At 40.0% G+C, this 27,796-nt stretch overlaps 1 protein-coding gene across 5 annotated transcripts; it reads left to right on the forward strand.

Annotated features, from left to right (window-relative positions):
• Nucleotides 1-434: 434 nt before the first annotated feature.
• Nucleotides 435-27,728, forward strand: atg2b (autophagy related 2B). Of its 5 annotated transcripts, XM_036592880.1 has the most exons (44): nt 651-715; nt 799-825; nt 1,663-2,026; nt 6,790-6,952; nt 7,051-7,203; nt 7,876-7,978; nt 8,352-8,514; nt 8,856-9,035; nt 9,330-9,426; nt 9,535-9,708; nt 9,822-9,976; nt 10,315-10,423; nt 10,545-10,788; nt 11,186-11,351; nt 11,464-11,556; nt 12,375-12,563; nt 12,656-12,929; nt 13,287-13,395; nt 13,501-13,708; nt 14,370-14,512; nt 14,645-14,802; nt 14,979-15,151; nt 15,267-15,417; nt 17,226-17,425; nt 17,669-17,749; nt 17,875-17,981; nt 18,277-18,369; nt 18,464-18,534; nt 18,648-18,724; nt 19,401-19,571; nt 19,869-20,001; nt 20,703-20,905; nt 21,297-21,526; nt 21,732-21,849; nt 22,558-22,749; nt 23,658-23,759; nt 23,871-23,949; nt 24,110-24,320; nt 24,449-24,518; nt 24,707-24,789; nt 24,930-25,051; nt 25,372-25,526; nt 25,687-25,836; nt 25,951-26,181. In XM_036592880.1, exons 3-44 carry the CDS (start codon nt 1,865-1,867, stop codon nt 26,179-26,181), a joined length of 6,246 nt encoding a protein of 2,081 aa, XP_036448773.1. In that variant the 5' UTR covers nt 651-715; nt 799-825; nt 1,663-1,864. The 5 variants fall into 5 exon arrangements, with proteins under 5 accessions (XP_036448772.1, XP_036448773.1, XP_036448776.1 ...); XM_036592879.1 differs by lacking the exon at nt 799-825 and having other exon boundaries at nt 435-715; XM_036592883.1 differs by having other exon boundaries at nt 707-825; nt 9,538-9,708.
• The last annotated feature ends 68 nt before the right edge of the window (nt 27,729-27,796 follow it).

Consider the following 27,796-nt stretch of genomic DNA (forward strand, 5'->3'; position numbering starts at 1 on the left):
TGGGCCAAACCAACATTGGCTTATTGATGGCTCAGTGTAGACAGCCTACACTGGCCCGACATTATCAGATGGATGCAGTATTGAACAGCATGTAGGGCTGTATAGACAAGTGTTGTAAAATAGGAAATGTGACACATTGTGACATGACTGGTGGCAGAACTGTCTGTTTTTGCAGTATTTAAAGCTGTAACTATTCCCTAGAAACTCAGGTGTTCAAACTATTTTGATAATTTTAGTAATGTTCACTTATATTTTCAGTAATTCCTTCAAAATCGTGGGGAAAATCTCAGCTGAGCATTGCAGCGTGTTGCATAAACATGGCGCTAGATTTCCCTGAATCATCAGGGACGGGCAGGGTGCCATTCAGGATGCCATAACCTGGCACACAAAACAACTACAGACACACCCTCTCAGCCTTACAAAGAAGAAAACCACCCATCTACCACAGTCAGAATTATCTCCATGTTGAAAGCCGACAAAAAATGTCCTGTGTAAAACATTTTTAGATCTGTTAATGTTTAAGCGTTTTTTTTATTTCAGAAAACCAGCCCACAGCGACCAGCGCCTCTATAGCGCAGATTTGATGATTATGAACACGCCCTCAGCCGCCGGCCCTGAGTGTGTAGTGTGCAGCTGGGCAGTTCAGCTGAGGAGTGCGCAGTCATGAAACTGTTTGTAAACACCTTCAGCTACATCCAAAAGGAAGGAAAGGAGGGTGAGTGATGCTGCTCTGCTGTCTGTCTGGGAAGCTTCTGAGTCGTCTTTTTTATTTATTTATTTTTTGTCCGTTTGTTCCAGGCATAACTTCTCTAAGACTATACGATGGTAAGCATGTCGAGCACAATAAGTTCAGCTCGAGCTTCCCGAGAAGGATTTTATTCTGTACCTTAGCTCGCTAGCTAGCTAGTGAGCTAAAGCTAGTTAGCCAGCTAACTAACGTTAACTGAAAGTGTTGCTGTCAAATAACAGGCTGCCATTTATCTAGAGTTCAGTTCAGGTTAAATAGTCTGTTTTGTGTGCAGAGGAGCTTCCTTGCGCTATTGTAACGAAGTGCATTTCACGTGCTTAATTAGAGGCTTGGCTTAGCTTAGCTTAGCTGACTAGCGGGACAGCTGCCTGTCTTGACACAATTGCGTAAAGCCCAGTCAGTCGGTCTTGGCACGGTGTCTGTCACAGAGCAGCGTTTGTCTATGTGGGCTAATGTTGTTGGTTGGATTTGTCGGTAAGTAGAAGCCCACATATGCTCAGTTGTAAGTATTTCAGAGTCCTGCCGTAGCTGTTCTCGAGTGCTAACCTGGTCATTAATCCACAATAAGCACGTGCTTTGTTGTCGTTCAATTAACATTAGCGTGTCGTTTAAGAGAATTTACAGTGAATCCACGAGCTGCTGCCATATGCTGTATATGCTGCGTTGCTTGTTGTCTAGTCCTCATGCAAATGTTGTTGTTTTATTTCTGCCGTGGTTTTGTTGTTGCAGCTCAGTAGTAAACTCGCTGTAAGCCAAACAGTGCAAATAAATGAATAGACAAAGTGAATCAGTTAGGTAGTAGGGTAACTGGATCTGTTACAGGATAAGTTTTTTGGAATAGTATCACATTTCTGTACAAAGCCAGATCCGAATAAAATTCCTTTAGAGGAACAACTGGTTCTATTTCTTTGCAGGCTTTTTGCCAGTTGCTGAGCTGGGACTGTCCCAGGACTGCCGCGTTTCACCACTAAAGCTGTTGGACCTCTCCTAATCTGCAGAATGATTGGCCCAGCAGGACCCTCAAACAGAACATCTGTGTATCTTCCCCATGGACAGACACTCCTCCCTTAAGTTCGTATTTGGTTGTCCACAAACTGAGTTGAAGAGGTAGACAGAATGCCGTGGCCTTTTTCAGAGTCCATTAAGAAGCGGGCCTGCAGGTACCTGCTGCATCGATACTTGGGCAATTTCCTGCAAGAAAAACTAAGTTTGGACCAGCTTAGTTTGGACCTCTACCAAGGCACAGGTTCACTTGCGCAAGTGCCTCTGGACAGATGGGTAAGTATCTGTGACATAGTGATAAATATCATAATTTAAAGTGTCACTGTGTGGGATAGTAATAATAATAATAATAATAATAATGATAATAACAATAATAATAAAATAGTTATTATTGTTTTTGTTATTATTATCATTATTATTGTAACGTTAATAGTATTATTGGTACGGTATTACAATAAAATCTTTTAAAAACAAATTTACAAAGGAAAACAAGCAAATAGGAAATAAAAAATGTCTGAGATTTAAAAACTTAAACAATAATGAAACAAAGAATATAATTGAGTAAAATACAAGGAGAGAAAACAGGCTACTGACCGATAAATAAAAGACAGTAAAAATTAACTGAAAATAAGAAAAGGAAATTGCATACTGTTGTATACAAAAGTTTTGGCACCCCAGCCAGATTACATATTTTGTCATTTTTTGAAGTGAAAAGAGGTAAACACAGCCTCTGCAGCAAAGTATTTCTCTGCAAATGTTAGTGCACAGTTACTTTGCATTTGATATACTTAAAAATAAAATGGTAATTGTGGCATGTGCAAAAGTTTGGACATCCAATTGTAAAGTCACAAATTTTATAGTTAGGCTTGTTAAGACTAGTTAGGCAGGTCATTAGGAATTGTCAGCTGATGACAAATCCAGAGCGTAACACATTCTCTGGCTTTTTTAACCCTGTGCCTTAAACCTTAACAGCCATGTGCTCCTCTAAGCAGCAGGCAGAGGATGTGAAAATAAAGCTAACAAAGAAGGGGAAGAAATATTAAAGCACTTCCAGCTTGCAGTTTCCGCTGTCCGAAATGTCATTAAGGCTATGTTCGTATTATGAACCTGACTGCTCAGTTCAGATTTTTTGCTCAGATTCAGTTGTTCTAACTTGATTGACATTTGTGTAAGTAAGCAACTCAAATCTGTTATTAATATGAACAAACACGTATCCTGAAATGACCCATATTTACACATCCTAATCAACAAACTAGCCAGCAGAACAAGCTTTCATGATGAAGATAATTTGTTCTGAACAACTCTCAGCTCATTATTAGAACAGGATTAAGGTGAAATGGGGCTTGTTTTATTGCTTTTGCACTGTTTACTAGCACTGACTTTAAATTTGGTGTTACTGCTACACTTAACAGTGAGGATGTTGCCAGGTTGAGGATACTGAACCTACACAAACAAGTGCAACATTAAGCTTTGACAACAGCAAGCGATGATGAGTCGATCAGTTGACCAGCTATTGTATACATAATAAAAAATTGTATACACTGTTTGTATTGTTTGCCAATTATAAACCAGCTCGTGGATTTTTTTTTTGTAACTTTGTCAGTGTTAGATAAATGCATGGATGGCTATGTATGGTAGCCAAAGCTAAGTCTGTAAACCTGAAAACAAAAGCCCACTTCTCCAAAAATACTTGGTGCCTTGAAGAAGCTGAAGTCAGCTTCTTCTTCACCAGCTTTTTGTTTAAAATTGCCTTTTCCAACTTAGATGGTGCAGCAGTTAAATTTTGGTGCCTTAACCTATTTGCCAGCTTCTTGATCAAATTTTCCCGTTCCATGCAACATAGGAAGCCAACTTAAGCCTTGTCTGCCTTGATAACCCGGCTGCACATGGACTACAGAGTATGAATGCGAGTACTCGAGTGTCGCAATTACTTAAAATGCCCATCCTTATTAGTAGCTGTGATAAATTAGTTAAGGTTAGCCAACCTTAGCTGAAGCAACTGTCTTAGTTCTTTTGGATCTTCATCTTTCAAATGCATCGCCAGAATTTACTCGCATTTTCGTACGTCTCTGGTCAAGGAGCTTTTTAGAAGAATACCAAGGCTTTTTAGTTTGGGACCCAGTTCACTTACTTGCTTCCATGGCTGAAGCATGCTTTGTTTGCATGCCAGTTTGTTTAATATCTGGCAACCCAGGGTGTTGAAATGGTAGTGGGAAATGGGCGGTGGGTGGGATCACAAGCTAAAACACAAACAGACTTTCTGCTCTGGAGCAGAAATTTCAAAGGATACCATACTGGCTGTAGCTCTGTTATCAGAGAAGCCAGTATTTCAACTTAGCATGTCCTTAATCTTTGATGACCTATCATGGTCATTTTATGATTTAGTGCAGTAAAAATATAACATATTTAAGGCAAAAAAAAGCTGCTCGTACACTGGCCAGAATGGCCAATATGACAGCAAAGAACCTGCAGGAAAGTTTAGCAGACACAGCGTGTTGGTGTACCATTTACTGTGCAGTGTTACTTGCACAAACATGATCTGAATGGAAGTATTATCAGTCATCAATAAGTGCTGTGGACTGATGATATAGACTGATGATGTGGACTGAAGAAATAGAAGTCTTTGGCTACGATCACCTAATATATAGTTGGTTGAAAAAGGAGCAGCATTTGTTGAAAAGAACATCTTGCTGTTAACCATGGGAGTGGATCTGTTATGCTTTCGGCTTGTGAGGCAACCAGTGACAGAGGAAACATTGCACAGGTAGATGAAAGTTTGCATTCCCCAAAATATTGACAGATTCTAGAAGCATTTGTGATACGGTCAGTAAAGAAACTGAAGCTAAACAGAGGATTGCTTCTACAGCAGGACAATGATCCAAAACATACCTCAAAATCCACCATGAACTATTTCAAGAAACCCAGGCTGGAGCTCTTGGAACGGACCTTACGGTCATCATTGAAAAACTGTGGGTAGATCTTAAATATGCTGTGTGTGCAAGATGGCCAAAGAATATTGCAGAATCGTTCTACTGGAAAGACAGTTCTTAAAACAAGAATAGAAAGACCCCTAGCTGACTACCTGCCTGTACCTGTGATACATGCCAAAGAGGGTGTTACTAGGTACTGCTTAGTAGATGTTCAAACATTCTTTTATTGTTTGAATTAATCAAATGTACAAAATATTAAAAATACATAAATATATAAAAAATAATATATAAATAATATATATATATATAGTGGAGGAAATAAGTATTTGATCCCCCACTGACTTTAAAAGTTTTAATACAAAAAATAAATGAAACATCTCATAATTTTATGCCAGCTTTATTTTAACAGTGACACATAGAATATCAAAAGAAAAACTGAGAAAATTACATGAAATGAGAAATAAAAATTAATTTGAATTTCATTGAAGGAAATAAGTATTTGACCCCTTAGTAAAACATCATTTAATACTTGGTGGCAAAACCCTTGTTGGCAAGCACAGCAGTCAGACGTTTCTTGTAGTTTTTTATAAGGTTTGCACACACTTCAGGAGTAATTTTGGCCCACTCCTCTGTGCAGATCATCTCCAAATCCTTAAGGTTTTTAGGCATGCATTTGGAAACGCGAAGCTTCAGCTCTCTGCATAGATTTTCTATGGGATTGAGGTCAGGAGACTGGCTAGGCCATTCCATGACCTTGATATGCTTCTTATGGAGCCACTCCTTTGTTTTCTTGGCTGTATGTTTTGGGTCGTTGTCGTGCTGGAAGACCCATCCACGACCCATTTTCAGTGCCCTGGCGGAGGCAAGGAGGTTGTCACCCAGGATTTTGCGATACATGGCCCCGTTCATCCTCCTGTTGATGCGGTGAAGTTGGCCTGTGCCCTTAGAAGAAAAACACCCCCAAAACATAATACTTCCACCACCATGCTTGACGGTGGGGATGGTGTTCTTAGGGTCATATTCTGTATTTTTCTTCCTCCAAACATGTCGAGTTGAGTTGAGGCCAAAGAGCTCATCTTTTTATCTCATCTGACCACAGCACCTTCTCCCAGTCTCTCTCGGAGTCATTAATATGTTCATTGGCAACCTTGAGGCGGGCCTGGACGTGAACCTTCTTGAGCAGAGGAACCTGGCGTGCCCTGCAGGATTTTAAACCATTACGTCTCAGTGTATTACCAATGTTTTTTTTGGAGACTGTGGTCCCAGCTGCCTTGAGATCATTAACCAGCTCCTCCCGTGTAGTTCTTGGCTGATTTTTAGCCTTTCTCATGATCAATGAGACTCCACGAGGTGATACCTTGCATGGAGCTCCAGGCCTAGGTCGATTGACAGTAATGTTGTACTTCTTCCACTTCTGAATAATTGCACCAACAGTTGTCACCTTCTCATCCAGCTTCTTACTTATGGCTTTGTAGCCCATTCCAGCCTTGTATAGGTCAACAATTTTGTCCCTGACATCTTTAGACAGCTCTTTAGTCTTGCCCATGGTGGAGATGCTGGAGTGTCACTGAGTCTGTTGGCAGGTGGCCTTTTATACAGGTGACGATTTGGGACAGGTGTCTCTCATGCAGGTAACGACTTCACTGAGATTAGGGTGTGTCAGTGGTCTGTGGGAGCCAACATTAGTCATGGTTTTTAGGGGATCAAATACTTATTTCCCTCAATGAAATGCAAATTATTTTTTATTTAAATATTATTTAATTTTCTAGATTTTCTTTTTGATATTCCATCTCTCACTGTTAAAATGAAGCTACCATAAAAATCACAGACTGTTTAATTATTTGTCAGAGTACAAATTTTCAAAATCAGTGGGGGATCAAAAAATACTTATTTCCTCCACTGTGTATGTATATATATATATATATATATATATATATATGAAATAAATATATAAAAGGAAGCGTGCATGAACAATTTGTTTTTTAAACAGCTTGTTGCAGAGGTTTAATTCTTTTCACTTCAAAAATCATTTTATTTATTTAAAATTTTTATGAGAATGCACATATGAATTGAACACGTGGCTGATGACCTTATCTAACGTCCCTTCAGTCACTGAATGAGATCCTGGAGTCTGTGGATGCTCCTTTTGAAGTGAGTCAGGGCTTTATTCAAACGATTTCCCTGACTGTCCCATGGGCCTCACTACTTCAGGACAATTGTGCTCTGGAAGTGAAAGGCCTGGAGATGGTTTTCAAGCCAAGGCCTCGCATGAGTAAGAAACTTATTTTGTACAACTCTTTTAGAGTTATTGTTTGCTGCTCATATCAGGGCTAACATATAGCCTTTATGTTCTTTTGCTGTCTATGCCAGCATCTGGTATGGAGCCTATGTGCTGGTCTAGCTTAATGACCAGCAGTATGCAGCTTGCAAAGGAATGTCTGAGTCAGAGACTCACTGATGACCTGGGAGAGATCTTCCAGCCTCTGGAGGGCCTGGAGAAGTTTGCTGAGACGATAGAGACAGGTATGGAATGTCAGAGACTGGAGTGCCAACTGTGTAGACATAATTCAGAAGTGTGCCAATATACATTCCCATATTTATTAAAATTTAATAATATTGGGTGTGTTTTTTATTCTCTGCTGTTTTATCTATAGCCAGCATATGGTTGTGGTAAAACCATGGATGTTTTTTCTTTAATTTTATCCTAAAGGGGCATTTCTCAGATTTTCACAATTTCTGCATTATTCAATCATTGTGATGTAAACTAAGTTATGAAATGAAATGGTTCATTGTAGAGAAACTTAACAATTCTTTACAGTGGTGATGATAGGAACTAGGGGTCACAATGTCTGTAATAGAAATATAGCCATTTTATTTTCTGTCTAAAACAACCAGCGAACCTGGACGTGAAGAGCATTTCACCTCAATCCATTCTGAATTACTTTGCTATTTTTATTTGATTTCCTCAATTTAATTATACAGAAATGTTGAAACATGCATGGATTTTCCCTTAATTTCCCTTTAAATTTTAGTTTTACCTCTAAAAGAAAGGAAGACCTTTTTAGACTGAAGACCTACCTCTGCACAGGCTTGTTTTAGCTGGAGTCTGTGTAAATAATGAAGATGAAAAGATGTGACATTTTAGCATTGTTCTTGCATGATGTTGAGTTACTGTCTCCATGTTCCGTTCCTTAGTTTTGAGAAGAGTCAAAGTCACATTTTTGGATACAGTTCTCAGGATTGAACATGTTCCAGAGAATTCTAAAACAGGTATCGCCCTTGAAATTCGGATCAATAGGTAAGTTTCAGCAATGGAGCAAAATGTATTGACTGTGCACTCATTGCTAAGTGAATACAAATGTTTACCTAAACTCGTTACTTTAAATTTGTAAAGAAAAGTGGTTTTCATATTTTTTAACAACATAAGTGTCCAGAGTAACCATTCCAAAGCTTCTCAATTAAAGGTATTTACTACATTGTTTAGAGTAACACATTGAAATTTTCCAAATTTGCTATATTTTGACAAATTATGTAACCTCACATGTAGTACATTATACTTTTAATAATGATTGACTTTTTTTGAAGTTTTTGCATCTGACTTTTTGTAATTTTTGTAATACCTTTTCTGAAAGCAATAGTTAAAAAGTCTCTTTATACCTCAATGTACTCAGGATGGTTTACTGTGATGAGGCTGCTGAAGAGGGTTCTAGTGTGAACGTTCACCAGCCCACAACATTTGCACATAAGAACTTGACTCTGGAGGGTGCCAGTGTTTTCTGGGATGAATTTTCAGAGACCTCGCGTGCCAGCCTCAAATCTTCGCCTACTCAATCAGTAAGTATGTTTTGGCAGTCATTATTCAAGTTAATATATGTGTATATTACAGTAAAGCTTGTTCATTATATATAGTTGCAAATATACATCTAGTGGTATTTCTCTGTCAGCCTATGTATTTTATATCTTATATACTATATGTCAGTCTTGGCAAATTAGGGGAATATTTTGCTCAGCAGGGTCTTGTAGCTGATGGATAGGCTTGACTTTGGATTAAGTTCTCTGGATAAATGAAAAATCTGGCTTTATGAAATGTCCCACAGTGAAAGTAAATAACGTTTGAGGTGCATTATTTGTTACTTGCTTCATATGTCTGTCTTCCTGCTTTCTTGGCTTTACAGGAGACTGAACCTAAACTGTCTCCAAGCTGGAATCCAAAAATTATCTGTGAGCCTCACCCTCAGTTCACAGAGCCTGTATGTGCCAGCACACCATTTGAACCTGTGCAGGTGGGCTGCCTCAGTGGCAGGCTGGAGCTGTCCCTGGTGCTGAAACAGAATGAAGCTATGCCTGGAGCCAAGGTGTGGAGTCATAGAGGCATCGAACTTTATTTTATTACATATTTTAATGAATAATAAATATCCTATGTCTTAGATGGTCAGACAACCAAGAAGTATCCTGGTCTGTACCTTTGTAGAGTCTGAGCTGTGAAAAATCAGCACATAATGGGTTTGCTTATGTTAAATGCGATGTTTCGGTTTACATGACCTGTTTGAATTAGCATTGAGTCAACAAAAATATGTGGTGTAAATGAACTGTTTAATAGACTAAAAATGCTACTAGTCAGTAATTATTGATGCTTGGCATTTTCTCAGTTGGACATTGATGGACAGATCGATTCATTGATCATGCTGCTCTCACCACGGCAAGTCCACCTGCTGCTGGATATGTTTGGAGTTTTCTCTAGTTCAGGTGACAGACTCAAAGAATGAATTTATAAAGCACACAAACCTGATTTTCAATATGAATTCTGTAGTTTATGTCTGCTAGACTGAATAGCTGTTTTTTGTGTGTATGTAGCAGGGCAGGAGTGGTCTGGACTGGCTAAAGATAAAAAGAGTCGGCCTATGCAGCAAGAAGATGAGTACCGTCTCCACATGGAGCTCAACCGCTGCTTAAAAAAAGAGCCAATGACTGCTGGCACAGAGCAGGACTTATTTGAGAGTCAGACCACCAGAACAGCGTCTAGCAGAGGTTAGTTCTGGCTAGTTTTGGTTACGTTTTTCTGCCCTGAACCCCATAATTTATGTTATGTGAAGTATGCATGTTGTTCACTTTGTTACTGTGTCTTTTTCCTGCCATTCAAGCAGAAGATGTATTTTTTTCCATGGCCGACATGGACATGTCACATAGTCTATCATCTTTGCCCCCTCTTGGAGATCCACCCACCGTTGACCTGGACCTGTCTCTTAACAGTAACTATTCTGCTTCCCTGGGAGAGTCGCCCTCTGGCAATGCAGCTGTGAGTCCTCCATGCCCAGTATCATAGTGAACAAGGGGTGGCAGGCAGTGTCATTTTTGTGATAAATTACATCAGGCTAAGCTTTTCTCAGCTTATCGTAGGTCAGAACTTATAGAACACTGATCACTTACGTGTTTAATTAAAAGAAAAATTGTTGAATTATTTATAGTCTTTGAAATCATTTTAAAAATGTGACACTGCTGTTTTGTTGGTACATTGTGTCTATTCCAACATATTAAGCCTGAAATTTGATGAAATATGATATGTCATGTGTTGTGAAAATGTTATATCTTATTGCCCACCACTATATATTTAATGTTATGAAATGTGTCTCTCAGGCTGTCTGGGATGAGTACATGGATATGCCTAAGCAGAAAGAGAAACCCCAAGAGACCCCAATATTCTCTAGAGACTCTCAGCTTCCACATAAACTGCTCAGACAGACCTGTAAGTGGGATTTCAAACAGTATTTCAAACATTTTTGTTCAGAGCTGTTTTATTGCACTGAGAACAATATTTTGAGAATAAAGTTTATAATAATTGTACTGGCTATTCCCCTTGTTTCTAGCTCATTTGTCTAAGGGCCACTGTGATGAGTCTAGACCTGAGCTGGTCTTCAGGCTGATGGTGGGCAATCTCTGCCTGTCAGTACTCCACATTGACCCTCTCCCACCATCAGACTCCACCCTCAGCCCTCTTGCACCAATGGCCTCCGAGTTTTTCCGCACATTGGCTGTTGATAAACTCCAAGTAGAAGGGTTCCTACATTCGCGAGCTGTTTTTGACCAGGCCTGTCCACATGACCACCTCAGGTGAGCTTTTGTCACTAAACGTTTAACAACCAGTGTATTATATCTGCATACACTACATAGTAACTGATAGCTGATTGGATGTCAGCCTGTTATGCCAGTATCTTATTTTATACATGTATTTTTACATTTTTCTGCATGTTGATTTTCACATATAGTTTTATTCAATGCTTGCAAAAATAAACATCTAACATTTTTTCAAAGCCGTTGTTAAATATGGTACTGTTGTTTGGCTGGTGTGTTTTTTTTTTATTCAAACTTGTTTGTAAACCTTTTCAAGATACAATCATAAAAAATGTCTTCCGCTATTTTTGCAACACCCTTTTTACCCACCCTTACCCAACATTTACTACAGAATATATCGTATGTCATATGTCATGCTTGTGTCTTTATCACCCAGGTTTATAGGTCAGAGGTTAAAGGTGACGTATGAGCACTGCCAGGGCTCTAGTCTGCACTCACTCAGTACAGATCTGTCACTGAGCCGTATGGAGCTGCTGGAATGTCTTTTCCCAACAGAGAACCTAAGCACTGGTAGCACGCAGAGTGGAGTACAGTACACTGAGGTGCTCTCCTGTACCTTTTTATGTACTTGCAATGTACTCTGGATAAGTTAGCCAGCTATGATTGGTGTTATTTTGTTTCACAAAGAACTTTTTTTTCTGTGCTGAACACCAGCTCCTAACATTTGATGTGGATACCAGTACTGAGTCTCCCACCCACCCCTGTCTTCATCTGCTTTACAAGTTAACTGAGCGCAGAGGCCCACAGGTGAGCATCTGGTAGTCACTTTCTGAGTAACTGGCAGGGTCATGGCTAATAGAAAGAATGTTCTGTTACTCTCTAAACGAAATCTTTTTTCTCCATTATTGTATTTTCTTCATTTGTTTACATAAATTAAAAAATCCATTTGCCATTTACACTGTCAAAATATAATGACAAACTGACCAGTAGAAATGAACAAAAATCAATTACAGTAAAATTGTTACAATAAAGATACACTATGTTAGATTTGGGGATTTGGAGGCCTCTCTGTTGGAAATGTATAATTTCATGCAACATATGGAAGAACATTTTGTAATGTCAGTTATGCTTCAGATCTCCTCTCCAAGCGGATGAATCTAGTTGTTGAAAGAGCGTTTAAAGAGAACTTGGTCAAAACTTGAAGGGTGTGTTTTGTGAGAATTATCTACTGCTGTCCCCATATCTTCATCAAAATAATGTTGATTTACCTTTAGAGACCTTAACATTTGTTTTCCTCCTGACACAGTAATACTACTTCCATCAATTTTGACTAAACAGTCTGGCATAATGCAGCTTTAACTTCCATTCAGAATTAAGAATGTATTTTTTTTAAATTTTTTTTTTAGTCCTGTAAAGTTACTATTTTAGTTTTATTCTGACAGCGACAGTTTGCTAACTAATGATCTCAAGTTCATCATGATGCATGCACATCATGTTTTTAGCATGTCTATGGTGTTTTAGTTGTGTTTAGTTTTATAATGTTGGATTTGCATGGATGGTTTCACCACACCTACATGCTCACTCTTACTCTCCTCTGTTTCTTTCTTTTTCTCTCCCATTGTTAGGGTGGGCAAGTGCGTCTGAGTGCTATGCCTCGCAAAGCAGAGTTTCAGGTGGAGCTGGGTAAGGCTCAGTCAGAGTGTGACATCAGCATTGTAGACCGCCTTAATTCCCTGCTCCAGCCTCAGAAACTGGTCACTACTGAAGTCATGTCCTCCCACATGTACACTTCCTACAACAAGCATGTCAGCCTGGTGAGACACTTTAGCAAGACTTTCTTTGTTCTGTTTGATTCTGTTATATTTAGCATGACTTTGTGTCTGATGTACATTTGTCTCACCACCAGCACAAGGCCTTTGCTGAGGTGTTTCTGGAAGATAGTCGAACCCCAGCGCACTGCCTGGTGTCCGTGTCGGTAAATGCTCCTCAGCTGGTGCTGGTAGTGCGATTCCCCATCCCAGACTTGCGGTCAGATCAGGAAAGGGGGCCCTGGTTTAAGAAGTCCCTGCAGAAAGAAGTGCTGCTCCTAGAGCTGAAGGACCTGGAGCTCAAGACTGAGTTCACTGGAGGCAGCTCTCCAGAGCAGACTAAGCTGGAGCTCACCTTCAAGGAGCTCAGTGGTATGGCTGCAGAGATGCATAAACACACACTACACAGACACCTGACTACACAGACACAGATTTTCTGTGATTCACAGGTTTGTGTTTGCTTATGAATGTCATGAGAAAGGGATGAAGTGAAACAGTCTTGGTTATGTTAAAAATTTGTTACACCTCTAACATAAACGTCTTTCATGTAACTCTTTCACGTGTCTGACAATAGAGAAGTTTTATTAATAAAAATAGACATAGGCTAAAAATATAGATATATCGAGATGTTGTGGATCTTGCTATTCAGTCTCAGTCACTGCAGAAGTGTTGATTATTTCAGATTTGGCTGTTTCATGACATACCAAACTAAATTTCTTTTTGCACCAGGTACATTCCAGAATGACAAAGACCACTCTGCAGCCAGGTTCTTGCGTGTATCACACACAATGGAGGAGAACATGACCTCCTCTGACAGCGGCAAATTTGATTGGCCCAGGTATTCTAGTATTTCTGAAATGCAGCAAGTAAAGCCCTTCTTTAAAACTTGTAACCTCTAAATATCAAACTCATGAATTGCTTCCTTTCTTGGTTGCTGTTTTAGAATGGTGCTGAAGGTGAATCCCATGGCTGTGCACTCTATCTTAGAGCGGATTACTGCTGAAGAGGAGGAGGAAGGTACTGAAGGAAATTCACAGGAGGAAGAAGAGGAAGAGGACGGAGCTGCCCATTCCTTGAAGGACGTGTGTGATTTTGGCAAACCTGAGCCCTCTCCTTTCTCCTCAAGACGCGTCATGTATGAGAATGAGGAGGTGAGGGATTCACCCAGAAGTGAGAAATGTTACATATGAGGAATGCTTTTATATAGTATTGTACAAAAGTCATGTATCTTGGCAAAAAAGTACTTTTGTGAGCTAGTTTAGATCCTCAGTCCCTCCAGCCATCACGTGGCTTTGTTACATTCCATCACCAGCACACTTGATTTAATTTGAAGTATTGATTTAGCCATAGCTTTTTAGGTCTGTTTTTTCAGGTGCCTAAAACTTTTGCACAGTACTGTAAATCTGTCAGTATGTTAGCTTAACCGTTTCCAAACCTCCCAGGAAGCCCACTATTCACCGTTTCCATCCAGTACCCAGTTTAGCTAATCAGTACTTTATTAAATTAAATCAGGTGTGCTGCTGATGAAATTTACCAGATCTGAACAATGACTGGAGTACACTGAGAAGTCAGGAACTGAACCTTTGCTCGTTTAACTGTATTTTACTTCTAAATAAGATATCAATAATGTTTTTTTCAAACAAGAAATTCTTTACATTTTGCTGTATTTATGTTTATTAGTCTTTATTCTTATGCTATGTAGTGTTTTTGTCTGTCAAAAAACACACTTATGGCCAAGATTTATAGTTTTAAACAATTTGCACAGTATAAATATGGTCCCTTTTAATGACTACAGTTTTGTAATCTTTTTAGATGGTCATCCCAGGAGATGTGGTGGAGATGACGGAATTCCAGGAAAAAACCATGAGCAACTCCCGTTACATCCTAGAACTGTCTTTCCCCAATGTGCAACTCTCACTACCCAATAAAGCTTTCTATGAGAAACTGCACAACAGGTACTTGAATCTTTTACCCTGTCACAGTTTGCATGTTATGTTTTTCAGTTTTGACTCAGTAGAATTTTTGTAGTAATTGAAATTGGAGTCACTTGGTATGTGTATTAAAGTAGAGGTCTTTTTATTTGCCAGGATTAATAATGACTTGCTTCTATGGGAGCCCACGGCTCCATCTCCAGTGGAGACAGTGGAGAACATGCCATATGGGATGGGCCTCTCTGTAGCCAGCCAGCTCATCAGCACCTACAGCAAAGACAGCTTCAGCCAGTTCAGATCCACAGGACTTGAGGGTAAGATCCTCAGGAGCAGTGGAAGTTTTATTTTACTGTCTGTATTGACACTATTGCATGACTACAGTCAAACAGTATTTGTGAAATGTTATCTTTCTAATAATAGTAATATATGATGTAGTGTGAGTGTATTTTCAGCTGCCCATGTCCTGTTTGCCTTGTCTATGTGTATACAGAAGAAGATAGTGGCTCAGAAGAGGAAACACTACAGTACTACACTCCAGCTGAGCTGGGCTATAGGAACATGAGGAAGAGAAAGAATAAGATGCAGCCTAAGAACTCTCAGAGCTTGTTCTCTATTCTTCTATCTGTCAATCACTGCCTGATTTCACTGCATACAGAGGCTAAGGTAAGTGGTGTTATAATGTCTTATTTCTTAATATATTTAATGCACAAATATGTAATTAAATTAAATACCAGTCTATAAGTACTCATTTTGTTCTGTTTAATATGTTTTTGCACAGCAAGAGAATGAAAGCGTGTTGAACAATAAGCATGGGGAGTTCTGGATGGAGGTGAAGAATGGAGTTGTGTTTAATGTGACTCAGTATGAGGGCTATAAGGACCAGCATTACGTCTGCTTCCACACCTCCAGTATCTGCCTCTATCACCATGGTAGCTATCTCTAAGACTTTTTTGTTGTTATAGACTAAGGGTTGTATTCAGTGTGGGCATTCAAGTTGTATTCAGTGTGGGCAACATAAGTCGGCTGCTTAATTTCAAATGTCATGTCAGTAGATACGCAGGAAAGATTCTCTGTATTCAGACTCATACTACATGGGTGCTTAAGTTGATTTCCTGAGCGACACATTCAGATTATTGAAGTTGTAGTTCACGCCTCCGAAGCTGATAAAGCAGATCGCACCTTATGGGTGAAATATGCTGACAACTGCAATACAGTATACAGGCGGGTGACACATCAACAGAAAAACCAACATAAAGTGCCTTAGTAAAGTGTTGGGCCACTATGAGCTGCCTGAACAGCTTCTGTGCACACTGGCATAGATTCTACCAGTCTTTAGAACTGTCCTGGAGGGATGAACACCATTCCTCAAAAAGATGTTCCTTCAGTTGGTGTTTTGTTGATGGTAGTTGTTGATATCTGATAATTATAAATGCTAGAGACCACTCCCATCAGGATAGAAATATTTCATCATAGGATGAAAGTGATAAGTCAGAATAACCTTGTATTGAATTGCAGTTACCCTTTCCCTTAAGGGAACAAGTGGACCCAAACCGTGCCAGCAAGAATGCCCCCCACAGCATAACAGAGCCACTAGACCCACTCACTGTAGGGGGCCTGTAACATTCTCTTGGTTTACGCCACACACTCGCTCACTTGTGGAGAATGTGGTGAAGAGTGACTCATCTGACCATATCACTTTTCTCTGTAGACAAGTGCCTGTTCATCTGTTTATGTGCTGCAACCCTACTATAACATCCCTCTCTACGTAGTTGCTGACATCAACGCAGGATGTGAACAGACTCTCTGAGTCACCTGGGGAACAGTTCCTCTTCTGTTTTTTTTATTACACAGTGCACTAATGCACAAGCATCACAGTCACTCAAAGTGCGCTTTTGACCATAATATCCAACCCTGTTTATTGATGTCTCTTCTAGAGATTTATTTGCAGGTGTCAATTTAGTCACTGTTGAAACGCTAGACAGTTGAGCAGTATTTGTGACAAGCTCCTGCCATTTGTGCCCCATCAATGAACCCTCTTTCAAAGTCAGTTAGATCTTTTCCTCTTACTTTTTTGATCCAAAATCAGATCAACTAAGCTTTTTATTTTTATACATGCTACAGAGCATGGCTGTATGTTAATTGTTTAATTGTATCATGCAGTACACATATCTGTGAGCCTCTGCACTCATTGCTTCACCACTCATTTCATTCACCATGTCTATATATAATTTCATAAATTTAATATTGGTCTCAAATGGCATTTTATATGGTAATTTATATCAAGTAATGACATGAATTTCAGGGTGAAATATTGTGGTTACCGCAGATGAACAGTGACCATAGCTTCTCATGGATACTATGTATCGTGCCATAGATAAGCTCTTAAGTTTAAAGTCTGAAACACGCCTATGTTGTTGTAACAAGCTACTCATATACAGTTATATGCAAAAGTTTGGACATCCCTCATCAAATTAAATGTTTTCTTGATTTTCTAAGTAAAAATAAAATTAAAAATAAAATGCTCTACATAGAAGGCACATTTTAATGCATAATTAGTGTTTATTTGATGAACTTAACATAATGGAAATGTGGCCTGTGCCGAAGTTATGTGTCTCTGTTTTCTCCTCTTGGCAGGTGGTTCCCATGCCAGCATGAGGCGTAGATCAATAGAGCTGAAAATTTGTCTACACGGTACATACGCAGTGTGGGTGATGCACTTCTGTATGTCTCTTCTCAGGCGCAGTAGATGGAGATGTCCCCGTGTGGGACGTGAAGCTGCCATGCAGGACGCGACCTCATTGGCTGGAGCCAGCAGTTTATGCGTGTGAGTCTGTGGCTGAGAGAGCATCTCCCTCTGGAGGGTTGAGTGTGGAGCCCCACAGTATGCTTGCCCTCGCCCTCAAGATTTCCTCTCACAGCACTGAGCGTAATGTCAAGGTGTGTACAATGAAGCTACTAGTGTAGTGGCACACAATATAACAGAGCTATGTTGTCTATGTCTATCAGAGCTATGTATTCAAGGTTGTCCCTAGATGTTTAAAATCAAAAAGTCATGAAGTTAATAATTGCTTATGAAATAGACTGTAGAATTAATACTGATTGTCAGTTTATTGTATCTGTATATTTTACACTCCTATGTGAGTGTGGATCACTATCTGAGAATGTACGTGATGTGTCCAGGAGTTCCTGATTGCTGTTGGGGTTAGAGGAGCGACATTGCAGCATAGAGTGGTGCCTTCCAGTCTAGGCTGGTATGATCAGGTAATGACTAGCTTCTTCATGCACTCTCTACACTCAGTTCAGGCATGGCCCTTTCCTGACCACATTAGGATATTTCTGGGATCAGTGACAGTAAATAGGCTAAACTTTGTTCTTATTTTGTGCAGATAGTAGATTTTCTCAATGTGTCTGATGAACCTGTGCTTGGCTATACACCTCCATCCTCTGTTACTACCCTCCACCTGCACTTGTGGAGCTGCTCTCTGGACTACAGGTAAAGTGGCTTAACTCTGACATGTTAGGTGACTGAGCATAGTTCTGTCAGCCTGCTACAAGTCATCTGGTTGAGTTGACTTGTAGTTCTCTGTGAAGTATATCTGTGTACATGTACACAAATCAAAGTAATAATTTTCTATATCATTTAAAAGGCTAAATAATGTAAAGGGCTGTAAAAATGCAAATTATAGCGATATGTAATAAAGATTGCACTTGCACGCAATGTAATAAGATTGTCTCATGTATATTTTGTTGTGTAAAACCATGACACACTTTCTCTGTCTCTTTTACAGACCTCTGTATTTGCCTGTGAGGTCCCTCCTCACGGTGGAGACCTTCAGTATCTCCAGCAGTGTGTCTCTGGATCACTCATCCTCCTCTCTCAGGTAAGACGCTGTTACAGTCACTGTACAGCCCTTGTGGTCTGCACCAACCATTTCTGGTACAACTGATCTATAATGTCTTTATTCTGTCCTGTAGAATCATTCTAGATGAAGCTGCACTGTTTCTGTCTGACAAGAGCAACGCTGTGTCTGTCAACCTGGCTCGAGGTAAAGAGTTTCAGGCATGTTACGACAGTTAAACAAACAGAAGGAAAAAGGAAAATAGGACATATTAAGAAAGAGAGGTGGTTTAGTTATAGTGTATCTCCTTTATTATCAAGACTATGTGCAGGTGGTGGACATGGGGACTTTGGAGCTCAGAATCACGGCAGTCAAACCCAGCACAGATGGGGAAAGGGTAAGACATGACACACACTCCAGTGACAGTGACAAGCAACAGATCATATGCTTTGGTAAAGCAGTTTCCATCCTTTGTGTTATAGGACCCCCAGTTTCCCCCACTGAATGAAAAAGTGTAGAGTGATTAGACATGATTAGGAAAAGGCTCAAAACAACAAATAAAGTTAGTGAGTAACCTGCACATCTGTAGAAGCACTATTAATTCTGCACATCTTGGAGGAGCATATGCTGCCTTCAAGGACATGTCTTTTTCAGGGACATCTATGCTTATTTCACCATGAGAACACCAAGACACTTTATGCTCGTGTTACAGCAGCATGGTTATGTAATCAGAGAGTGCAAGGGTTAGACAGGCCTGGCTGCAGTCCAGAACGGTCTTCCACTGAAAATGTATATCTTATTAAGCTCAAAATATGACACAAAGGCCCTGTACAGTTGCACAGCTGAAGAATGGACAAAAATTACACTTCCTAAACTGTATCAGTTGGGGTTGTATCTTTCTACTGGTTTGGTTCATTGCTCCTTGTATTTTTATCCTTTATATATTGTAAAAGAGGACTCTTGTAAATCCTGGCAGATGTACTCCATAAACAAATCTTTCAGAAAACAAAGTTTGGTCTATGGAAATGTATACTATGGTCTATCAACTCTGTAGAATTATCTCTGTGTTTTAGACGGAACCAAGGTTCGAGCTGCGCTGCTCAAGTGATGTCATTCACATTCGCACCTGCTCAGACTCCTGTGCTGCACTCATGAACCTCATTCAGTACATTGCCAGCTATGGAGACTTGCTGCCTCCTTCCAGAAAAGAAAGCAAGGGCAGCAGCACCAAACAGAGGGCAAAGGTGAGCTCTGCTGTGAGCCAGTTTTTTTAATTAAATTTAATTAAAAGGTCTTCTGTAGTGGCATATTTTAAGGTAAACTTTGCCTGAACTTGTTGAGGCTTGAAATTTTTCTTCATTTTATTAATTAACTACTAGCCATAAAATGCTTGGAGTGAGCTGCTATCATGAGAGAAACACTGATTTTTAGTTCCTAGACCTATAAAATTCCCAGATGGTATAGGCAGTCATGCCAGTAGTCAGTTTAAAGTCTAAAAAAAATGGACAGTGACTTACTGTGTTTTGGGTACTCTTCTGCAGCCAGATGTAGTGAGTCACCCTCCATCTCAGGCCCCTGTGCTCCCTGAGGCTGAGCAGCAGATGCTGCAGGACCTGATGAGTGATGCCATGGAGGAGACAGACATACTGCAGGGCCACACCCTGCAGCCCAATGGTCAGGAGCTTCCATTCATCTGGCCATTCTTAACAGTTAAATTGAAATGTCTGACCAGTCCTGTTATGTTGTAAAGGCCCATATCACGGAAAACTAGAGTTTTCCTCACTTTTTTTTTAAATAAGAGTTTGATGTTGGAAATACTGTTAAAATGTGTCCCTATATGAAAACTAAGCTGCTAAAACAGCCTGTTTTAAGTTCACTGTTTTTGTGATGTCACAGGGAACAACTTAACTACATATATCCGCTTACTCAAATTAAATGTTTCAGCCCTGCCCATTCACACTAAAGTTATAAGGAATATTTAAGCCTGAACTACTTTATGAATGATGCACAATACAGGGCAGCCAATCAGAACAGTGATCATTTAAGTATATCAGTCTGAAAGGCACAGTAACAAAGGCCTGTTTAATTCTAAGGCATCAAGAGAGGTTGGAAATTGTCATGTAAAAATTAATTGTGAATTTTTGACACATAAACAAACACAAACAAACAACAAGTGGATATCAAAGGAAAGAAGAAAAGAAAAATGTATGATATGGGCCCTTTAGGCAAAAATGGGTGATACCAAATGTCCTCGTTCTATATATAACTATATATAAACAGATTTTTTTTAAGTCAAATATCTAATACATATTTGACAACTGCTGCAAAAATAGCACTTGACACTCATATAAGTTCATCGGTCCAATCTTTTGAAGGTGTCCATGAGGATCAGATAAATGACCAAGACCCACCACACTCTGATCTCTTCCTCTTTCCTGATGAGAGTGGGAACATGGGCCAGGAGCCTAGTCCTACCTACCCCACACTGCACTCACCCCTCATTTCCCCTCCTGCACCCAGCACACACCATGACTCCGACGACTTCTGCATCCTGGACACTCCAGGCTCTAGAGCAGTTGTAAGCTACTTTACTATATCTGTTACTGTTACCGTTTGAAGTTTGCAAACAATTACAGTGCTGCATGTGCAAAAATAAGGTGGCCTTAGCCACTAAAGGACTTCATGTGAATCATGTGATAATGACTTACTGATGAAGTGCTAATGAAACGCATACTTAGGCAATACAGTTACAACATGAGCTTTTCCCATATAACTGGGGGCATTAATTGATGTCAAGCATTAATTGATGGCAAAAATGATCATTTTTGAAGTGTTCTTCACTTTTGAAATGGCCAGAATGGTTTGAGTTATTTAAGCCTAGGGGCTGTGTAATTTTCTAGAAACATGGACGGTGTCTGAAAAAAAAACAAAACAAAACAATGTATTTGTTTGTGTGTTGTGTTTGTCAGGAGAGGGATGAAGAACCAGTGGTGCAGAAGCTGACTGCTGAGCCCATTCTGGTGCTGGAGAACCATTTCAGTGAGCCTCTAGAGGGCAGCAGTGGCAGCAGAGGTCCATTGCACTTCCCTGTGCCTGAGGTTAGGTACTTGGTTAAGGAGATCTCTGTGGTCTGGCACCTGTATGGTGGAAAGGACTTTGGAGGTGGGCCACTCTCCTCCTCTCCAGCCCGCAGTCGAGGGTAAGGAAGTGGATCAGGGTCATTCTTTATGTCCATTCTATACAGTGATTTATGGGGGGAAAAAAGCAACCTTGGCTGTGTGAAGTCTAAGGGAAGGCATCAACACCCTGCTGTTTCTGATCACCAGTATTTGGATAATGAGTTTAAAAATACTAGTGTTTCCTGAATGCGTATATTAGGTTTATGTGTTTTTGTATGTGTGTAGGTGCACTCCCCACAGTTCCCCCTCTCAGACGCCAGTGAGGCAGGCCCGGAGCAGCTCCCGTTCTGCGGGAGGGTGGGGCAGGAACCCTGATGTGCTGATGGAGATCCAGCTCAGCAAGGTCAGTTAGACCACACTTGGCATGACTTTACAGTGCCCGTTTTAACCCTAAAATCCACTTAGAATGTGTATGTGGTTTTATACACTTAAAACATCATAATTCATTTTAACATGACCAGTTTCCAATCTCTCTTTATCCTTTAGACAGGCTGTTTTTGTGACTGTGCCTTTAGACTAATGCATGTAAATACATGTAGACCTCTGTTCTAATTGACTGACCCCTTCATAAGTCAAACAAGGCACATCACGTGTGAATAGCAGTCCAGGCTGAATTGTACAGACTGTTTTGTTCAGACATCCTCAGGGACATTAGAAAAATAAACTCAAATAACTTTTGGATGTTTGGATCCTTTGGAAGGCTCTGCAATGAAACATTTGTTTCCAGACGCCAGGAAGAGCATGATGTTTAATTGTTTTCATCCACATCTTCTGCTTCAAATATTAACTATCTGTGGTAGCAGCACTCCTTATCTCATCACCGTGAATGGACAGTCATATGCAAATATGTGTGGTTGTGGCATCACAGCCATGATTAATTTAAAAGGGCTGTTTTTGCAACTTATTTTCCACATATGAACTGTATAGACTGTGTAGTGAATGAAACCGTTTTAAACTTTAATGCAACAGCATTCAGTGACACGGTTATGTGGTTAAATAACTGCCCCTCAAGATCTTAGAAAATGTATACATTTCATACTTGCGGTTTCAGGTACGGTTCCAACATGAGGTGTATCCTCAAGTAGCTCCTGAGGGCAGCTCACTGGCTGAGCAGCCGGTGTCCAGACAGGTATTCTCAGTGCAGGACTTGGAGATACGAGACAGACTGGCCTCCTCTATGATGAACAAATTTCTCTACCTCTACTCCAGTAAAGAGATGCCCAGGAAAGCCCACTCCAACATGGTGAGAGAATCTCACACAGACACACACACACATAGAGTATGTTTTGATGAAAACCTAATAAATCTTCACTATGAATATTCTGATGAGGTACTTAGATATTACCTGGCTTAAATTGTGCATGTAATAGTTTTGCATTTGCATTTGAACAGTACACTACGGTACAAAAGTCAAAGACCACCCTTCGTTCTTTAATTTCCAATCAAAACAGCTATCAAGTTTTTGATTTTCAGCATCAGGAAAAAAGCAAAGAACATATATTTAACAGAAATTTTCACAGAAGCCTTAACAAACTATATAATAATATGTTATTTTTCAATATTTAGTTTGTTCACTCTTTACTTGTATTACTGCTTCCATTCTTTTCAGGAGACTTATTTTCAGTTTTTCAAAGAAATCTGCAGGGGTATTTTTCCACACATCCAAAGTTCAGGTTGCATTTTCTGCTTCTCTGCTTGATGCAAGTACTCCCAATTACAAATTTAGACTCATCAATCCATAAAACATCACATCTGAGATGTCTGGTTTCAGTGTTCAGTAAACTGCTTCTTGACAGCTGCACGTCCTTTCAGACCCATAGCAGTGAGTTTTCTTCTCACAGTGGAAGGACTGACGCCTGGAATTATTTCACATCTGAAGCAAGAGTGGATCTTAATTTTCTCTGATCACTTAAAGATGAAAGTGCTGTTCAACGGATGGTGACAATTGTGGTGGTCTACTATGGTTTTTCTATGCATGTCCAGTTTTGGAAAATCTTGTTTTTTCACTTACTTGCCCATCCTTATGAAAGTTGATTATTTTGTATCTAATCTTTTCAAATGAATAATTTGTACTTAATGATAGTTTGGTTGGTGTCTGACTTTTGCACAGAATGTTTTTGGTTTTTGTCAATAACTGTTTTTGTTTTACAGTTGATGGTTAGAGCACTGCACATGTGTCCAGAGGCAGGCCAGACTCCACAGGAGTGCTGCCTGCGTGTCTCCCTAATGCCACTGCGACTCAACATTGACCAGGTGTAGTATCTCTTACCGTAATCTGTTAATCCCAGCCCTCATTGATCCCCTGTCTTTACACTGAAAGGCCTTGTATTTAATTACTGCACTGACAGCTCTGTTTCTCTGCAGGATGCTTTATTCTTTCTGAAGGACTTCTTCACCAGTCTGGCTGCAGAAGTGGAACTCTTTTCCCCACCAGAACAGGAAGGTAAGCCTCAGCAGGCAAATGAAGCACAACCACCTCATATTGCATTTGGTGACAATTCTGTTTCATTGACATCACAGATACATGTTATCTACTACAGTGACGTTCTGTATGTGTTTTCTTAGAAGGTTAACCTGTATTATTTTCTTTCCATATACTGCAGCACTCTGTGTATCTGTGAAAAAGCCTCCTGGGCCAGAAGTTGCGTGCACTTTCTCCAAGTATAGTGGGGGAGCAGGTCAGGACCCTGCACCAATCATCTCTGTGCCTACCCAAACCAGAACAGCCAGTCAGAATGGCCTTGGAGCCTCAAGCCATGACCATGTGCCTGAGCCTGCCTCCACATCCTTCACTGACCAGCCCATCTTCTTCAGGTGTGTTTTTGGGTCTTATTCTTTATTTTAATAGTAATGGTACTCTATACTGTATTCTTTATTCTTTAGGTTTCTTATCCCAGGGTATATTAAACTCCTTCATATTAGTTTGTCCTCGTCCATTTCAGAGAGTTCAGATTCACTTCTGAGGTACCAATCCGACTGGATTACCATGGAAAACACATGGCAATGGAGCAGGTGTGTTGTTATATTTATTTATTTATTTGGCAACCTATTGTCACTCACTCTAGCATATATTTTATTACACTTGAGACTTATCAGAACTGCATTTTCTAATGTATTAGGGGTCAAAACAAAATAAATTTTGATTCTGCCCTGCAGGAGTTTATTTAGTTGTTGAAAAGCTTTGCAATTGTTTCCTTTAGGGTACTTTTGCGGGGATTGTAATTGGGCTGACGCAGCTGAACTGCTCTGAGCTTAAGCTGCGGCGACTCTGCTACAGACAAGGGTGCGGTTTCAACACATTTCTTACTGTCAACTAGTAATGTTAAATGCAAATTGCAGTTTGCTGTGACAGAAGTAATTATATTACAGATGTGTGAGTTATGATCTTTTAAAACTAAAAACATGTACATACCTTCTGTGCAGATTGCTGGGTGTGGACAAGCTCTTTTCTTATGCTATTAATGAATGGCTGAATGACATAAAGAAGAATCAGTTGCCAGGGCTGCTTGGTGGAGTCGGGCCCATACACTCTGTGGTGCAGCTTGGTTAGTGCATCTCACTCAGTCATTGTCCTCTTCTCTAACTCATACATACATACATACACAATAATGCCCATGGTTTATCAGACTTCCAAAATAAGAGCATTGATCTAGAATCTGTTTTTGCTTTGATATCCTAATGAGTACATTAAATAGCCTGATGATGGTTTATCCTTGTGATGCATCAAAAATATGTCAACATGGACTGAGATTGTGCATGAATACGCTACTGCTCATAAAGGTGAATGGACATGATTTGGGCTTAATGGTTCTTTTACTACCGAATGCATCTCCAAATGAATGCACTCTCTGGTTCTCGTGTTTAGTCCAGGGCTTTAGGGATCTAGTGTGGCTGCCTATAGAGCAGTATCGGAAGGATGGGCGGATTGTGCGAGGCTTCCAGCGGGGCACTGCCTCATTTGGTACGTCCACGGCCATGGCAGCCCTGGAGCTCACCAATCGCATGGTGCGGACTATCCAGGTAAACGCTTCTATTGAGTTCTCGCTGTCATTGGTTTATTTTCAAATCTAGAGGAAGTGAGCTTAAAAAAATCCTTCCACTATGATGGAATGTTTAGACTTGAAGGAACCTACTGTCTCTGCATGGGTAACAGCAACTGTTTTTGGTTTGTTTTATTTAGGCAGCTGCAGAAACAGCCTATGATATGGTGTCTCCAGTGCCGGATGAGAGAGAATGTAAAAAGATCAAACGATATTCACATTATCGAATGGCTCATCAACCTGTGGACCTCAGAGAAGGTGTGGCCAAGGCTTACACGGTAGTAAAAGAGGTGTGCCCCCTCTCTGTCCTAGTGTATTCAGAATAAGCGTAAGATTTTGTATTTTTTAGTCTTCTATCTCTGACTGATGACTAAAACAGTGTTATGCTTGTTTGCGTCCTGTAGGGCATTACGGACACGGCTTTGACAATTTACGACACAGCCACTCGTGAACACGAGCAGAGGGGCATGACCGGCGCAGTGGGTGGAGTCCTACGTCAGCTTCCTCCTGCTGTTGTTAAACCTCTGATTGTTGCCACAGAAGCCACCTCCAACGTGCTAGGAGGCATGATTAACCAGATTCACCCAGATGCTCGCCAGGAGGAGTCACAGAAATGGCGTCTGGGAGAAGAATAAGCAGAGAGTTGTTGCGCTCTGTATTTCAGTCTGATGGTGATGATGGATGTGCTATATTGCTGATCAGACACTACACATGATTGGCACATTCTCACTTACTGTCCTTAGCAGCTGATGCATAGTCAGTGTCCCCATTATGCTGCTTATGGTTTTATTTATGGCCATAGTGGTGTCCCACTGGCAGACTTGCTCTACAGAGTCCATGGTAGCAAAGCTTCAAACCAGCTGTTAAAGGCAGGTTGTCACTGGAGTTAATACTTTTATTTATTGGCAGTGCTTGTCCTTGAAATCTAACTGGAGTCGCCTAATATTATATCTCAACCCTGCAGCATTGGAGACGAACACTGTTGTCAGTACTGGAGTAGATGAATCTAATTTGTCTGAAACCTTTTTTTTTTAGCCATGGTGAGAGTAAAATTCTGTAGTCTGGCTTTTCTCACCCCACCCAACAGACATCCTTGTAGTGCCTTCATAGGATTATTATAAAATGTTCATTCACGTGCTCCAGACTTTCCATCAAAGAGATGTCTTGTTTTAAGCGAGACTATTGTGCCATTTTATTCCATTCCCCATGGTGAAGTAGTGTGTAGTGAGTTTCCAGTTCAGGGGTCTAGGACAAAGTTGGACACTCAAAGAGTTATGATGATCCTGACATTACAATGCTTCGGGCAAACTGGACCCAAACCTGTTGAAAAGGTGATTTGCTGTTTGATAAATAGCATTATCTACTGAGAGTAAGGGATTAACACACAGATTAATCAGTTTTTATAGATGAAATAGATGATTTGAAAAACAGTCACCATGTAGCATCTACTCTCCTTTCATGCCCTGATGAATCATTTAGTTAAAATTTTCCCATTGTTTCATTAGAACCACACTTTCAGCTATATGTGATCAATCTGTACCTAAACTGTTCAGGCATTCTTACAACAGAGATTGTTCTTTATCACCATTATTTAAAAAAAAATACTTAAGCATGTAAAGTTTCTCATTTCAGTGGTCACTTGCACTTTTTACTTCATCGTAATTGCAAAGGTTAAGATAATGTTTTGGTGCACTTTTTTCTGCACTTTTTGATTCAAACATGTCTGCTTATGTGACATTCCCTAAGCAGCTGTATCAGATAATGAATCTTGAGGTATAATAGTTTAAAGCAAAGACAGTGGCATTCTGTGTAAATTTCCACACATAAGAAGTCAAGAAATTTAACTCCCTCATCCATACGCATATCAAATGTCTTTAACATGAACATATTGTACAGACTGTGCAATAGTGAATTATACATGTGCTCTCTCAGATACATTGTTCTGTAAGACAGGACTAAATTAAACAGTTGGGAAACTGACAGGTGCAACTCATTTGCTTTGCAGTTCACAGTGATCTGCACCTGCTCAACTCCTTCACTAGTACTTTTATTTTTGTTGTAGGTGTTTTCCTTTAAATTGTAGTTAACGGTTCTTGTACATAAATGTAAAGTTAATTTTCGCAGTTTATATAAAAGCATGTATTATTGAAAGAAGGGAAATAAACTATTTAATGTCGATAAATTACTTTTGATGTACGTCATTGGCAAGTCGGGAGCAACAGGCCTGGAAACGTACCAAAGACAGTGGAC

Source organism: Colossoma macropomum, unplaced genomic scaffold (genome assembly GCF_904425465.1).
Source record: "Colossoma macropomum unplaced genomic scaffold, Colossoma_macropomum, whole genome shotgun sequence".
Classification (NCBI taxonomy): Eukaryota; Metazoa; Chordata; class Actinopteri; order Characiformes; family Serrasalmidae; genus Colossoma; species Colossoma macropomum.